Source organism: Notolabrus celidotus, chromosome 15 (assembly GCF_009762535.1).
Source record: "Notolabrus celidotus isolate fNotCel1 chromosome 15, fNotCel1.pri, whole genome shotgun sequence".
In the NCBI taxonomy this organism is placed as follows: Eukaryota; Metazoa; Chordata; class Actinopteri; order Labriformes; family Labridae; genus Notolabrus; species Notolabrus celidotus.
The window spans coordinates 10838353-10851373 of NC_048286.1; the positions used below are offsets into that span (position 1 = coordinate 10838353).

At 39.2% G+C, this 13021-nt stretch overlaps 2 protein-coding genes across 8 annotated transcripts in view; both read left to right on the plus strand.

Annotated features, from left to right (window-relative positions):
• Positions 1-4194, plus strand: part of atcayb (ATCAY kinesin light chain interacting caytaxin b) — a 39335-nt gene extending 35141 nt beyond the window's left edge. For all 5 annotated transcript variants that reach the window (XM_034702328.1, XM_034702330.1, XM_034702325.1 and 2 more), the window contains 6 exons: positions 266-352; positions 523-621; positions 1260-1295; positions 1407-1454; positions 1794-1840; positions 3477-4194. In XM_034702328.1, the coding sequence (XP_034558219.1) occupies positions 266-352; positions 523-621; positions 1260-1295; positions 1407-1454; positions 1794-1833 (310 nt within the window). In that variant the 3' untranslated portion in view covers positions 1834-1840; positions 3477-4194. The remainder of the gene's footprint in view (positions 1-265; positions 353-522; positions 622-1259; positions 1296-1406; positions 1455-1793; positions 1841-3476) is intronic.
• A 3212-nt stretch (positions 4195-7406) lies between these two features.
• On the plus strand, positions 7407-10033 carry LOC117826342 (nicotinamide riboside kinase 2-like). 3 transcript variants are annotated; one of them, XM_034702334.1, is made up of 8 exons: positions 7407-7555; positions 7657-7747; positions 8544-8592; positions 8834-9008; positions 9110-9181; positions 9268-9374; positions 9557-9642; positions 9732-10033. In XM_034702334.1, the coding sequence occupies exons 1-7, from the start codon at positions 7503-7505 to the stop codon at positions 9640-9642; spliced, it is 633 nt and encodes a 210-aa protein (XP_034558225.1). In that variant the 5' UTR covers positions 7407-7502; the 3' UTR covers positions 9732-10033. The 3 variants fall into 3 exon arrangements, with proteins under 3 accessions (XP_034558225.1, XP_034558226.1, XP_034558227.1); XM_034702335.1 differs by having other exon boundaries at positions 9735-10033; XM_034702336.1 differs by lacking the exons at positions 7407-7555; positions 7657-7747; positions 8544-8592 and adding an exon at positions 8141-8201.
• Positions 10034-13021: the final 2988 nt, after the last annotated feature.

Here is a 13021-nt window from a genome sequence, read left to right on the forward strand (position 1 = left end):
TTCTGCTGTGGACTGAGTCCACCAGAGGGAACTCTTCTGTTTTTCTCTGAAGTTAAATGAGTGTTTTAGTCAGCAGAAGATGCAGGATGTAAATAATGCTTATTGCCGCGCCTTACTGCACAGACACCAGGACAATGTCAGTGCCCTGTCATGGAGGTTATTTTGTCCTTCACGGTTTTGTATAATGGGAGGAGCTCAATTATGAAGCTAATTATGATAAGGAGGAAAGAATTTTAAAAAACTCCAAATCTGATTTTTTCTGCAGACTGAGGAAGAATCTGAAGTGTCTCATCATCGCTCACCCAACATGGTTCATCAGGACCGTCCTGGCCATCTCAAGACCATTCATCAGGTGAGGATACATTCAGCGTGGGTTATAGTGCATCAGTCGGTCACTTCAGTTTTCTGCTGGCTGACAATCTCCTACAAACAGATCATAAAGCTGTAACATACATAGAGATACAAGTTCCCAGACAGGATACTCTGTGTCAATAACTTGCATGTTGTTGATGTTTTCTGCAGCGTAAAGTTCATGGATAAGATCCGTTACGTTCACACCCTGAATGAACTCAGCCAGATCATCCCCATGGAGCATGTGCAGATCCCTGAGTGTGTGTTGCAGTAAGTACTCTAAGCCACCAGGCGTCACTGCTGAGACACCACACTTATCTGTAACAGCTGATGTTGTGCCCTTTTATATACACTCTATGGTTGTGCACTGCATGCTTCGAGTAATTGGAACTTGAAGGAATGCCCACAGCACAGTGATTTAGCAAAACCTGAGACAAACTGTGTTTAAATCACCAATACACTGAACATGTAATTGTGAAGATAAGAAAAGATATACTTTATTGATTTGATTTAGCATTGTCTTTATATATTTGCTAAATGCACTTGGATGCAATTATTGGCTCTTACCCAAGACAATCTCATCTTTCTACTTTCTGTCATTCTGAAAATGCCAAGCAGCTGAGGCCTGATATTAAAGAAACCATGACAGCCAAGTCCTCTGCAGCATTCAGCGGGCTTTCCAAATAACTTATATTGGTATTCAGACTGTCGAGCAAAGTGTCGGTGGCTAAACTTTGGAATTCAGTATTCTTAGTAGGCCGAGTCTCAACCACATGCTTTGGAAAGCATCACAACAAATACGTAAACACAGCAAATAATATAAGTAATATAACTAATAATATAACTATAAGTGCAAAATAATCGTATGCTCATACAACAGTCTGAGATGTATTTTTCTAATTTTAAAGGTATGATGACGAGAAGCTAAGAGCACAAAGGGAGAGGTGAGGAGCAGATATGCATGCGTTTTCATTTTCAGGCTTCAGAAGTTTTTTGCATGCTGTTTTTCCTGCATCACAGTGGCATCTACTCATGTTTGTCTCGCATACTCACAGACTTGAGCAAGAGCAGAACCAGACCAACTCAGCACTGCCTAAAGAAAGGTGACCTCATTTTGCACTAAAAACAGTCCGATAGAAAAATGCTTTACTTTAATCGCATTAAGATGAAAAATGTTCAGAAATTGATCTGTTTCAAAACTTTTTGTCACTAATGTCATCAACACATGGTGCATATTAAGTTCATGATGATCTGATTTAGTCAGTCTGTATTGAGAAAACATTAAAATGTAACATACATGTCTGTTGTTACTTTTTTAAATAACTTGTGTGCAGCTTCCTCAGATATGTTTTGGTATCAGATAGCACAGCCTTCTATGGCCATCATGACCAGGCAAAATATTTATATTAACTCATTGCTCAACTTTAATCTGTCATTTCCAGACCGAAGTCGATGATAGCAGATGTTGGCCGGGACATCTGACATTAAGGTAAGAGTTCTCATTGACTTAACTGCTTGCCTTGAACTCGTCCAGGCTGGTTTGTAATGTCATACCACTGCAACTAATCTCTGACATACAGGGTAATGTCCTCTTCTGTCTACATACACATGCTTAAGTGTTCAGAAAGAGACACGGGACATAAATTCACCCAAACGCTAGGTGCTGGCCTGGCCAGAGTTTTGGGTCATGGACTTTAAGTCCTCAGCGTCAGGGGTACTGATATACAAATTTACAGCCTCAGTGCGTCAAGTGAGACAACAAGCTGAAAGAGTGAGAGGAAAACTCATATCACAGTTATTTAGTCCTGTAAAATACATCCCATCACAAGATTTTCTCTGTCTCAAGTCATAGCTGATTACACATTTGTGGTTTTGGACTTTAAATCAGACAAAAACAAGAAGTTACATGACAACACCTCTGAGAATGAACCTCAGAAATGTAGGAAGCTTCTGGTTTCAAATGTGAAGCCAACACAGGCATACCTTACACCTGTATTACTTCATATGGCCAGCAGGAGGGGACTCTACTGGTTGCAAAAATAAGTGTGACACTATGAAACCAGAGGGGGGGAAACACCCTATTTCTTAGTTGATTTACTACCACAATAAACTTTTGTCTAATGATTCAATGGACTCAGTTGCAAGTTTCAAGTTCCCTTTAATACAGCACAAGGTTCATTTTTGTACATTATTCAGAATAAACAAACATAAGTAATGGAATGTTTTGAGCACAGCTTGTAGTAATGAGAGGAAGTGGAGAAGTAACAATGCATATCAAGTCTGTCTCACAGTTAGCATCCAAATATCGTTCTTTTTGGCTCCATAAACATGAGATAAGAAGAGCAGAGGCATACAAAAGTAGAAACAAATAAATAATAATAATAATAATAATAATAATAATAATAATAATAATAATAATGATAAATCCAATATAGGGCCATTGTAATGATTTTAAATAAAGAAATTATGTGAAGAGAACCCTTGACTGAAGCACAAAATGTAGTCATATACGATTACTGTCAATCACCCAGTCCAGCTCATTTTCTCTTTTGCCAAGTCATGTTTCACTTCTTTAAATTCCCTCTTCGAACGAGTCCAAGAAATGTTAGATGATCCTCACACATCGTATTCCCTCCACACAAAGTGTTACGTAAAGCACAGCTGCTCATCCCGTTAAGCTTCCTGCACACAACCGATCGATTCTATTTTTAACGGGCCATACCACCAACGTCTGGCAAATTGATCCACACTGCACAACCTGTCCTGAAATCGAGGGAAATACCTACCACAGAGGCCGGGTTGTGTTAGGGTGGGCAAGGTTGGAGAGTTATTTTAGAACCCCCTCCCCTTACTTCCGTGCTGTTCTGTGCAGCTATCACCCTCCATATATCAAAGGAGCTATCAGTCAGATGTCTGGGTGACAGCCCAGGAATGGACACAGGCACCATCTTCTTACTTAATGTCACAGGAGGAAGCAGGGGAAAATGAATAGGCATTTTGTCAAGTTGTATTTAGCTTAGATTTTGTGCATGCCTCTGACAAATTAAAGGGAGATTCTTTCAGACTGCTTGGACAACAGTTACAGGAGAAAAAAAGACAACTAAACTTCTGTCTTTTTATTACAGAGCTTTACATTGAGGAACCACGGGGAGCATTCTTTCAGTAAAATGGGAACCAGCCTACACCAACATCACGCACTTGCTCACAGGATTAAATCTCTTAATGGATCCATTCCCTGCAAGACAATCATTTCTCAGATGCATTACTGTCAGCGTCATGCCTGCTTCGTACTTAAAGTTAACTTAAACCAAAGCATAACAAGACAAAGCTAAATCAAAACAGTATCAGCTCCCTGCATGTCAAGTTGAGCTTTATCTACAGCATGACTTTACATACATGACAAATTAAGGACTTGAAGACACAAGCATCATCCGATCATTACCAGCTCTACAGTGTACATACTTGTATAGATTTATTTTTGAGAGGTGTCTGCATATGTTTGGTTTTTGATATGAATGGCATGGGTGTCGTTCGGTCACATGAAAAATAATGTGCAATGATATTGTTCTTCTTCAACCTCATTAGATGTTACCGATGCAAACGTGTGTAAACAGTTTTCAGAGTTCAATATGCAGTTGGCATGCTTGTTTATATCCTTCTGTCTCTGTCTGAGTTTTTAACTTGTTTGCCATTATGTTTCAAAAGGTACTTTTACAAGTTGGAAAAGCTACAGTTGTTATAAAAGAAATATATTTAAGGAGAGAGTCAAAATAAATGCTGAAAGTATTATTTATGAAAATGTGCCATTTACTGTTTGTAAAAAAATAAACCAGTGAACTACAACAGGCTTTTTTTCGTGCTATGATTATAAGCTCCTGTCACCTCTGATGCAGAACAAAGTCAGCCTCGCTGATTGACATCCCGGTTTATATTGTCATTAAACTGGAGCACATTCAGGAACATTGATTTGTCACATTTTGATGGACAGTTACTGATGAGAGCCAGAATTAGGATTTACGAATGTAATGTTCCAGCCAGTTAATGTTTTTGTCACCTGACAGTCCTGTGCTGCTCTCCATAGGGGTCATTTGAACACAACACTCCTGAAGTCCCCCCTCTTTATTTTTATATGCAATGTCACTGTGATCACAGGGTATTGTGCAATAAAAACCCCACAGTCAACTTAAAGGAACAGTATGTAGAAATGGGAATATTGAGCAATATCCAGCTGCCCGATTCTAGATTGAACTGCTCCCTTACTCACACCTCCTGTCAGGGAAGCAACAGTGGCCTTCAAAGACAAGAAGCTCCTTTGATGCATACATATGATCATCTTTCAATACAATCTATCACACAACAACCACTATTTTTCTGTCTTCCAAATGGTGCTTTTCAGTTGTTCAAATGTTGCTGATTACCACATACCTGCACCTTTAAACAGTAGAAGTACTGTCTTGTGCATACACCAGACATTTTAATAATAAGTATTATTCAATTATATGAAGTTCTATTAGCCAATTCAATCATTTCAAAAGTTAATGATTCTTAAATTCAGTCATTTAAAAAATTATACTCAGTGAAATTGCCACACAATATATTTTGGTCCTTAATAGTACAGAACTAGATGTCAGCATGAATGTATGAATAAACAATAGAGCTGTAAAATGTGGTTATTTTTTATAAAAAGAAGAAAACCGTAATGTTAACTTGAATTTAAAGCTCCTGTAAGGAATTGTATGTTTGTGTTCATTTTGGCGCCCCCTGTGAACAAAGGGAAACCTCTTTACTGGTATTTCTCTCAACATGTGTACGTGGTGTTTTCTGATGAAATATCTCCTCCTGCTTTCTTCTAACAGCCAGATGTGTCAGTCACTGTGATTCACTGTGATGGAAACTGTATAAAGTCTGTGTCTACAGCATGCTGTCAGTCGTCTGGTCCAACACCTTCTTGTAGCAGTTGAAGGCGCTAAAATATACATTATAGTAACTGTCAATCTTGTGGCCAATGGTCTATTTTCGTTGTAAGGTCATAGAGAGACATCATGGTTATATCAGTCTGTTTCACAACCAGCTGAAAACTCCTCACAGGAGTTTTAAAAGAACACAGTGACCTTTGTGAAGAAGGCACATTTGCTCTTGCTGAGAGTAATGTGAGAAAATCCATAAGCCTCACTCAACTATAATGCCAGAGTCAAGAGGCTCTTAGCATAGCTTGGCATACCGATTAGAAGCAGTATGGAAGATAATGATTCCCAGTTAGCCAGTACAAAATGTAACTCCCATCTATCTGACAAACAGCACTCCAAATGTGTTTTTAAAGTGATGACTGAGCTATCGGTGAAGTTGCACTTATGACTAATGTCCTGATATGTTCCTGTTTCTTGTTTACTCTGTACTGAATAAGAAATGTAAACAAAAATCTCAATTTCAGGAGAACAATTTTTGACTTACATAAGTCAGATCAAGAGACCAACAGTTCTGTTTTCTGGAGCTTGAGACACACAAAGATCAAAGTGATGACTGTAGTGGGATGTTTCTCTACCTCTAGGAGCCGTAATTTACACACAGAGAATGAGTGATACTGATAATGTTATTTTTGTATTTAAAAGTGTGTTTTACAAAATATCTAACTATTTCTTGATGCCTGAAGATTTTTGATTGTATAGGTTAGGCTCTGGATTTTACCTTAAGAGATTCTATGAAGCTTGAAACTAAAAATTAAGGTAAGACTGTAACCGTGGTACTGAAAGTAGAAGAATTCTTCACCTAACTGCTGGTCAAGTAACGCCGTCTGACTTGTGAGTGACATAAGGAAAATGTATGTGCACCACATGCCACACATGGTTCACCATATGTTACGGTGCCCTACTTGTGTCAGCCCATAGGGGACAGTTTTGTAATCCCAAATTCTGAACCAGTATGCACATTTCTTCTTCTCTTCAAATCACACTACAACTCATCAAAGTTCCTCTCCTCTGCTCTCACACCATCATCATCACACAGTGTCAGCTGGAATAACATCTCCATCAGGATTGTCAGTGAAAGATGAAGCCCTGAACATGAACCCATGTGCCCTGATAGCAAGGACTCAAAGTTCACCTCTTTCACACCTTCAGTAAGAGAATCTGAGCAGTTGTAGGTCTTCAAACACTGTACAAACACAACAATCACAAAGTTAGACTGCACACATCCGGAGGAGTGTAAGAAACAGAGCTGATAAGAACAGGGCGCTTAAGTTATCAGACCAATAGCCATGACTCGATACCCTGTGGTCACATGTCTGCTGGACGCACACACCAGCAGGTTGCATCAGAAATACTCGTGACGCAGCAAGCGCACACACAACAGGCCACTAAATATAGAACTTCTGGTTTTTACCCACGTGGAGATGTCTGGGCATGGAAACTTTTCCCCCAAATAATCCAAAAGAAACAGGTTTTCCTCCAAGCTGTGACACAGATGTTTCAGTAGCAGGGTCTGTACTCTTGTATATTACATTAGATTTATTAATTGAACATTTTGCAGCCTGTGTGTCTTCTCTAAATGGCTCTAGACAAATTTCCCTTACCACAAGTGGCATCTTCCTTTAAACTTGTTTTGTTTTATTAGAGGAGTTAGAGTTCTAAACTCAAACTAAACAGAATGATACAAATTTCACAAGCTCCAGTGTAAAGTAAACCCTGTCCAAGCCCCAACATGTGACAGCAGCTCTCTCCAAAGAGAGAATTAATTTAGTGTTTCACAGCTTAGCCTCGTCACATATTTCTCTATTATCTTCCTAGAACTCTGTTAGCCGTGGGATTTGCCGCGCATTTGCTTGGCCGATGTTCACAGACTACTGACAGCAGGTGGAAAATTAAGGATCTACTTTCATGCAAATGTTGAGGCCCCCGGGTCCTCCTCCTCTTCATTGGTGCAGCCCAGCTGTAAAGAGCCGTCTCATTGGCTACAGATATAGGGGGCCGAGAGTAAGAGAGGCTATGACGCTGCAGCTAAATCCTTTAAATGCCCAGCAGAGAGATTGTCTATCAATGAAGTAGTAAAAGGGGGGGACGTCTGTGGCAAAGGAGAAGGAGAGCTTTTTACAGGAAGTCTTTAACAGATTGTTTGCTTTGGCTGGGTTCCCTTCTTTTATTTACTGAATTCCACACATGACCAAGAATAAAACAACACTAAACATGAAGTTCATCATTGGCATTGGAGGGTAAGACTCTTTAGAAACCTGTGTTTTTTTTTGGATTTTGAATTTGATTGAGAGGAAACCTGGATTGTAACTCATCTGTGTGATCTGTTTCTGACTTTCAGTGTGACCAACGGTGGGAAGACCACTTTGACAAACAGACTTCTAAAGACATTACCCAACTGTTGTGTGGTGCATCAGGATGACTTTTTCAAGGTAGGATGAATTACAGTCACATTACTTTAGAGCTTTAAAGCTAACTTGAATCAAGACTTGCTAAGATAAAAAACATAGCTTTGTTATTTAATGTATTAACACTTAGTGAAGGTAAGTATCATTTATCATCAATTTAATTTACTTTGTTAAATTTGCCCTTGAGGACATTTTGTTTCCCCCAGTCTGACCTGCAGATGTCCTATCGTCTCAGTAGCCTAGTAATACATCTGGCTGATTGTCTCCTGGACAGCCAATCAAAGGGCCGAACGTCCCCACTTAAATTCAGATTTTGTCCAATCATGTTGCGAATTCTGCAACCATCTTTATTTGCATGAGCATTAACACACTTTGGCTTCAGAAAGCCAGAAAATAATATATCTAACACAATCATCCTTTGGTGCTGCATTCAGGGACAGTTAAGACTTACTGACCATTGACCACACAATGAGTTCATGTAAGTCTTTTAGATATTTTACTACTTAAGTATTACATCGTGAATTTTATCTGTGTCCGTAAAAGTACAAAAAAATCGGAGGCGCGATTTTTATAAGAACCTCTCTGTAAGCATAATTTATTACCGGCATCATTTTAAAACATTATACACTATTTAACTAGACGAAGCTGTGTCCTGAGAATTTGCAGCTGATATCTCGCCAGCGTTTTGTAAAACGTTTTCAAAAAATGTCAGCGCGCTCCTTTAGGTGGAGACGAGTCCTTGACTTGTCCTGTCCAGGTGCCATCAGCTCCGGCTGGTTACTAGGTTGCAGCAATGTTTTATTGGTGACTGTTATTTCAGAAACCCGATCAAATAGAAGTCGGGGAGGACGGCTTTAGACAGTGGGATGGTAAGAATGGATTTCCTGTAGGAAAACCATGCAGTAATGTACTCTTTCTTTCCTACACATTTCTCTAATTTGGTAACCAATCAATCGTAAATATAATGATAAGTAATCAATAATCTATTCTGTGAATGCTTCAGGTATTCACTAATGGTGACTGATGTGTGTTTAAGCACATTAGTGAGGAGGGTTTCTTGCATATGTGGTGAAGGCCGCTCTTGTTTTTTCTCTTGTTGTTGTGTATCAGTGATCGCTGCTCTGGACATGGAGGCCATGGTAAACACTGTGAAAGGCTGGCAGGAGAACCCGGTCAAGTTTGCCCGCTCGCACGGCGTCAGCCTGTCACCTGAAGCAGAGGAGGCAGACTCAGAGGAGGGGATCCATATTCTTATCATAGAAGGGTTCCTCATCTACAACTACCGGTGGGTCATCTCTCACCCCCTTATTTTACAGTATCCCTAACATGTAGCCCACAGGCCTTTTGACCTTTCTGCTAACCTGAGCCTCCACTCCCCTTCTGCAGGCCTCTCATTGACACCTACGACAAATGTTTCTACATTTCCATACCTTATGAGGAGTGCAAGAGGAGGAGAAGGTAACCAACTCTTCAAGTGACTGACAGAAAAGTGTTGAATGAAGCTTACAGACTATAACATGACTCAATCAATTCTGTTTCTGCAGTACAAGGTCATACACAGTCCCTGACCCCCCTGACCTGTTTGACGGCCACGTCTGGCCCATGTACTTGAAACACAGGAAGGAGATGGAGAACAACTGTGACAGGATAGGTACGTCACGCCAGTTTCTTACATCCTGTGCACAGAATCAACAAATCTCTGTGTCTTTATTACTCTTTCTCTCTTTGCTTCTCCTTAATGTTAGAATAAAAGCAACATTTCTCCTTTTTCTACTCTCCTCCTCTCACTGTTAATGACTCTCATTCACTTTTACTTTGTCCTTTTCTAAACAGAATACCTTGACGGGATGACTTCAAAGGATGAAATCTACAGCAAAGTATTCGATAGCGTTCAGAACTCCCTGCTGAACAGCTTATAGGTACACATCTAAACATACTTCCACAAACAGATTAATGACGAGCACATCATTCAGTGTTAGTGACCTCTCTCCTCTCTGTCTCTCCACAGCAGGATGGGGATAACGAAGGATCTGTGTATAGACTTGTAAATATCATTGTGCATCAGTGTGTGACCCCAGTTCTGTACTTCTAGCCTGATTTTGTAAATAGTCAATCCTGTAACTTATTAAGAACTAATGGCAGAAGATTTCTGTTTTGTATAGCTTTGTGTAACTTTTTCTAAAAGATAAACCATCTCTGACCTGCCCAGTGTTTGACATCGGAACCACTTTTACTCTGATCCTGTGTGTAAGAGCATAAAAGTTTAACAAGCGCGCTGGGAGGACGGATTTGTGTCTCGCAACAAAATGAAACGACTGAATCCACTTGATGTTTCCTGTCTTTTTTTCTGTCTCCTGACTCATCACACACCCACATGAGTTCACATGAAGGACATATTCCTCACATTTTTTACATTTTACAGCACAAACATTTATGACTGATTGTTTAAATCTTTTAGATCTGGAATAAGGGCCCCTTATCACACAGATTAGATTAAGAGCATCAATAAAACAACAAATACGAGCGGGACATGATTAGATTTAATCCACATTAAGCTGCCAGATGAAACACAATGATATGCAAAAGTATGAGAGTAAAGTTTGAGCATCTCAAACTTTAGCACAAACAACTGCATCTAAAGACACCATGAGGAGGTTTCTCAGTGTGCTCGACCTTGTTTAATAACAGTATTTTATTTTAATGATCTTTAAGCCTTTGAAGCTGAATATTTAATTCCACAGAAACATACTGATCAATATTTTGATTAGCAGTATTACATCTTGTCAGTGATTGTAAAAGATGCTTCAATGTTTGAGCTTTTTATATGAAGGATAGCAATATAATGTGAGGTTTACGTATCTGAAATATCCTCCACGTGTTGTAGGTGTGACTGTTCAGAAGAAGAAATGCTAAAATTGTGCATTCAAGCACAGCAATAGGTGTCATAATGAATAAGCCAAGTAAACAGAATCATTGTTAGTTGAGGTTTAGAGTCATCCACAGCAGACACTGCATGTGTCTCTAAGTTAAACTTCTCATGCATCCCTGCTACGTCAGCAAAGCCTCATCTACACTCGAGCCTTTAGCTTAGCAGCGTCAGGAAGCAATATGTCTGCCTCAACAACCACTCAGACGACTTTTATTTGCTTTACAGGTTGTTGCAAAGATTGAGTATCCTTTGAAAAGTCATCCGCCACACTGTCTACTGAGCCAACGCAGTCATCAGAGAAATGAGGTGAAACAAAGAGCGGTAAATTTTCTCTTTTATTGATACTCTGATAGAGAAAGCTCATTGAATTATACGCCGACCTTGAAGGTTGTATTTCTTATCTGCGTTTATAATCGCACCATAAAATGAATCACTTGTGTCTGAGACATCGAAGGGTTTATACTCAGAGGGAATGTATTGAAGCAGTGTGTCTTTAGTTTTATACATGATTTTTCTGTAGCTGTATCACCTTACACTGTACACCACCAGGCTCTGTCCCAGGACCTGGCAGAGGGTGTGTGTCAGGGGGGGTTTCAGGGTCTTGTGATGCGTTTCTGAGAGTGTTCACATACCAATAGTTGGTCTGGAGCAGAAGGTGGCTGCTCTGTCGGTTTATATTTAGGCTAAGTGCTGGAGAGTGTCAAAGGAATATATTTAACAAGTGCACAGCCAATTACTGACCCACCCCACCCCAACCCACCCGCTACACAGCCTCCACAGCCAGTTCTGACTCAGGGGCTGGTCCCCACACTTCACCACAGGGAGGACGGGTAAGGTGAGAACCCTGTGGGATGGCATGTGCTCCCACGTCACCCACCGCTATGGTAGCCTCAAAAAGTACAGCGGGGGCGCCTATATTTGGGCGGAGAGGCTGGGACACAGGAGACGAGCGGCTGTCACATGCTGGACAGACCCCCAAGTGAGGACCCCCGAGGCATGTGAACAGTTGTGGTTATAGCACTGAATGAATGACTCACTGTGGCTGAACATGTGAACAACTGAAGGTGTTTATGCTAACAGCTGACTTTAACATCTATAAAATGTAATACATGGTTTATAATGTTGAAAAGAACTGTCATTTTAACTATTCTTCCACAAGTATGACTTCTCCACTTAGGATACACACCTGTTCACATTTTAACTTCCATGCGTTTAGTGTTAGTGAAGTTCAAAGCTGTATCATCTATGAGAGCTCAGCTCCTGTAAGTAGTGTTAAACTGGTCATGAGACAGACTGAAACTTATACTGAAGCCTCTATACTGTCTTCAAAAACACTATCAGAATAAGACTGATTACTTCTATGGAGTTATTTTCACTGTACTTTACTGTCGCTGCTAAGTTCGTGTCAAACAAAGAAATGTGCAGACACTGCCACAGAAGCCTTATTTATGACTTTGATCAAAAAAGTATGAAATGATCGAGTTTATTCCAGGCTTCAAATTTGAAAAACAAAAGGATGAAACTATCTTTACCTAAAAAAGAGAAAAACTGCACATGTAGAGGATAAAATCAGAAAGGAGATCAGAGATATCGATATAGTTTGTCCACAGGGGACGCCAAAATCAACACAAAATGAGCTTTAAAGATATCAATAAATAGTTAATAATAACATACAAAATAATAATTAATATTATCTACTTTTTCAAAATATTTTACTTGAGCTTTATAGTTGTATACATTATGCAGACCCCAGCGTCTACTTATAGGTGCCAACAGAAGGACCCATATGTGCTTAAACTGCATTATAGCATGTTAAAACTAGGTCTCTCAAACAATTAATTTTCTAAACCTGATAAATTTGAATCACAATCAATAACGTTTTTAATCCCATGATTAAAAATCCTTTATTTAGATTTCAAATCAAGTCCCTAAAAATGATGTTAAGTGATTCTTTCCAGTCTCCTGATTGAGGAATTAAATGTACCTTCATCCACAGATCTGTGGCGATTTACACTATAAGATAGCAAAATAGAGCTCTGGCTTGTTGTGATGCAGTTACCCTCTGACATCAGTCTGATTAGCTGCAACTGTGTGCTTAGCTTGTAGGTGTTAGCTCAAACTCAAAGAACTTATGTGATATTTGAATTCTATTTGACAAATGTAGGGTCACTAAATGTTTAAACTAAAAATTTTAGATTAATTTTAATCTTGTTTTATTGTTTTATTAGTATTATTTTCTCATATTTGCTCAGTTTTATCTACAACTTTTAACATTACACTTTTTTTTATTTGGATTATTTATATTCTTATTGTCATTTTGATATTTTAACTTATCTTTGATAACATATATTCTATTTTTGTTAGTATGA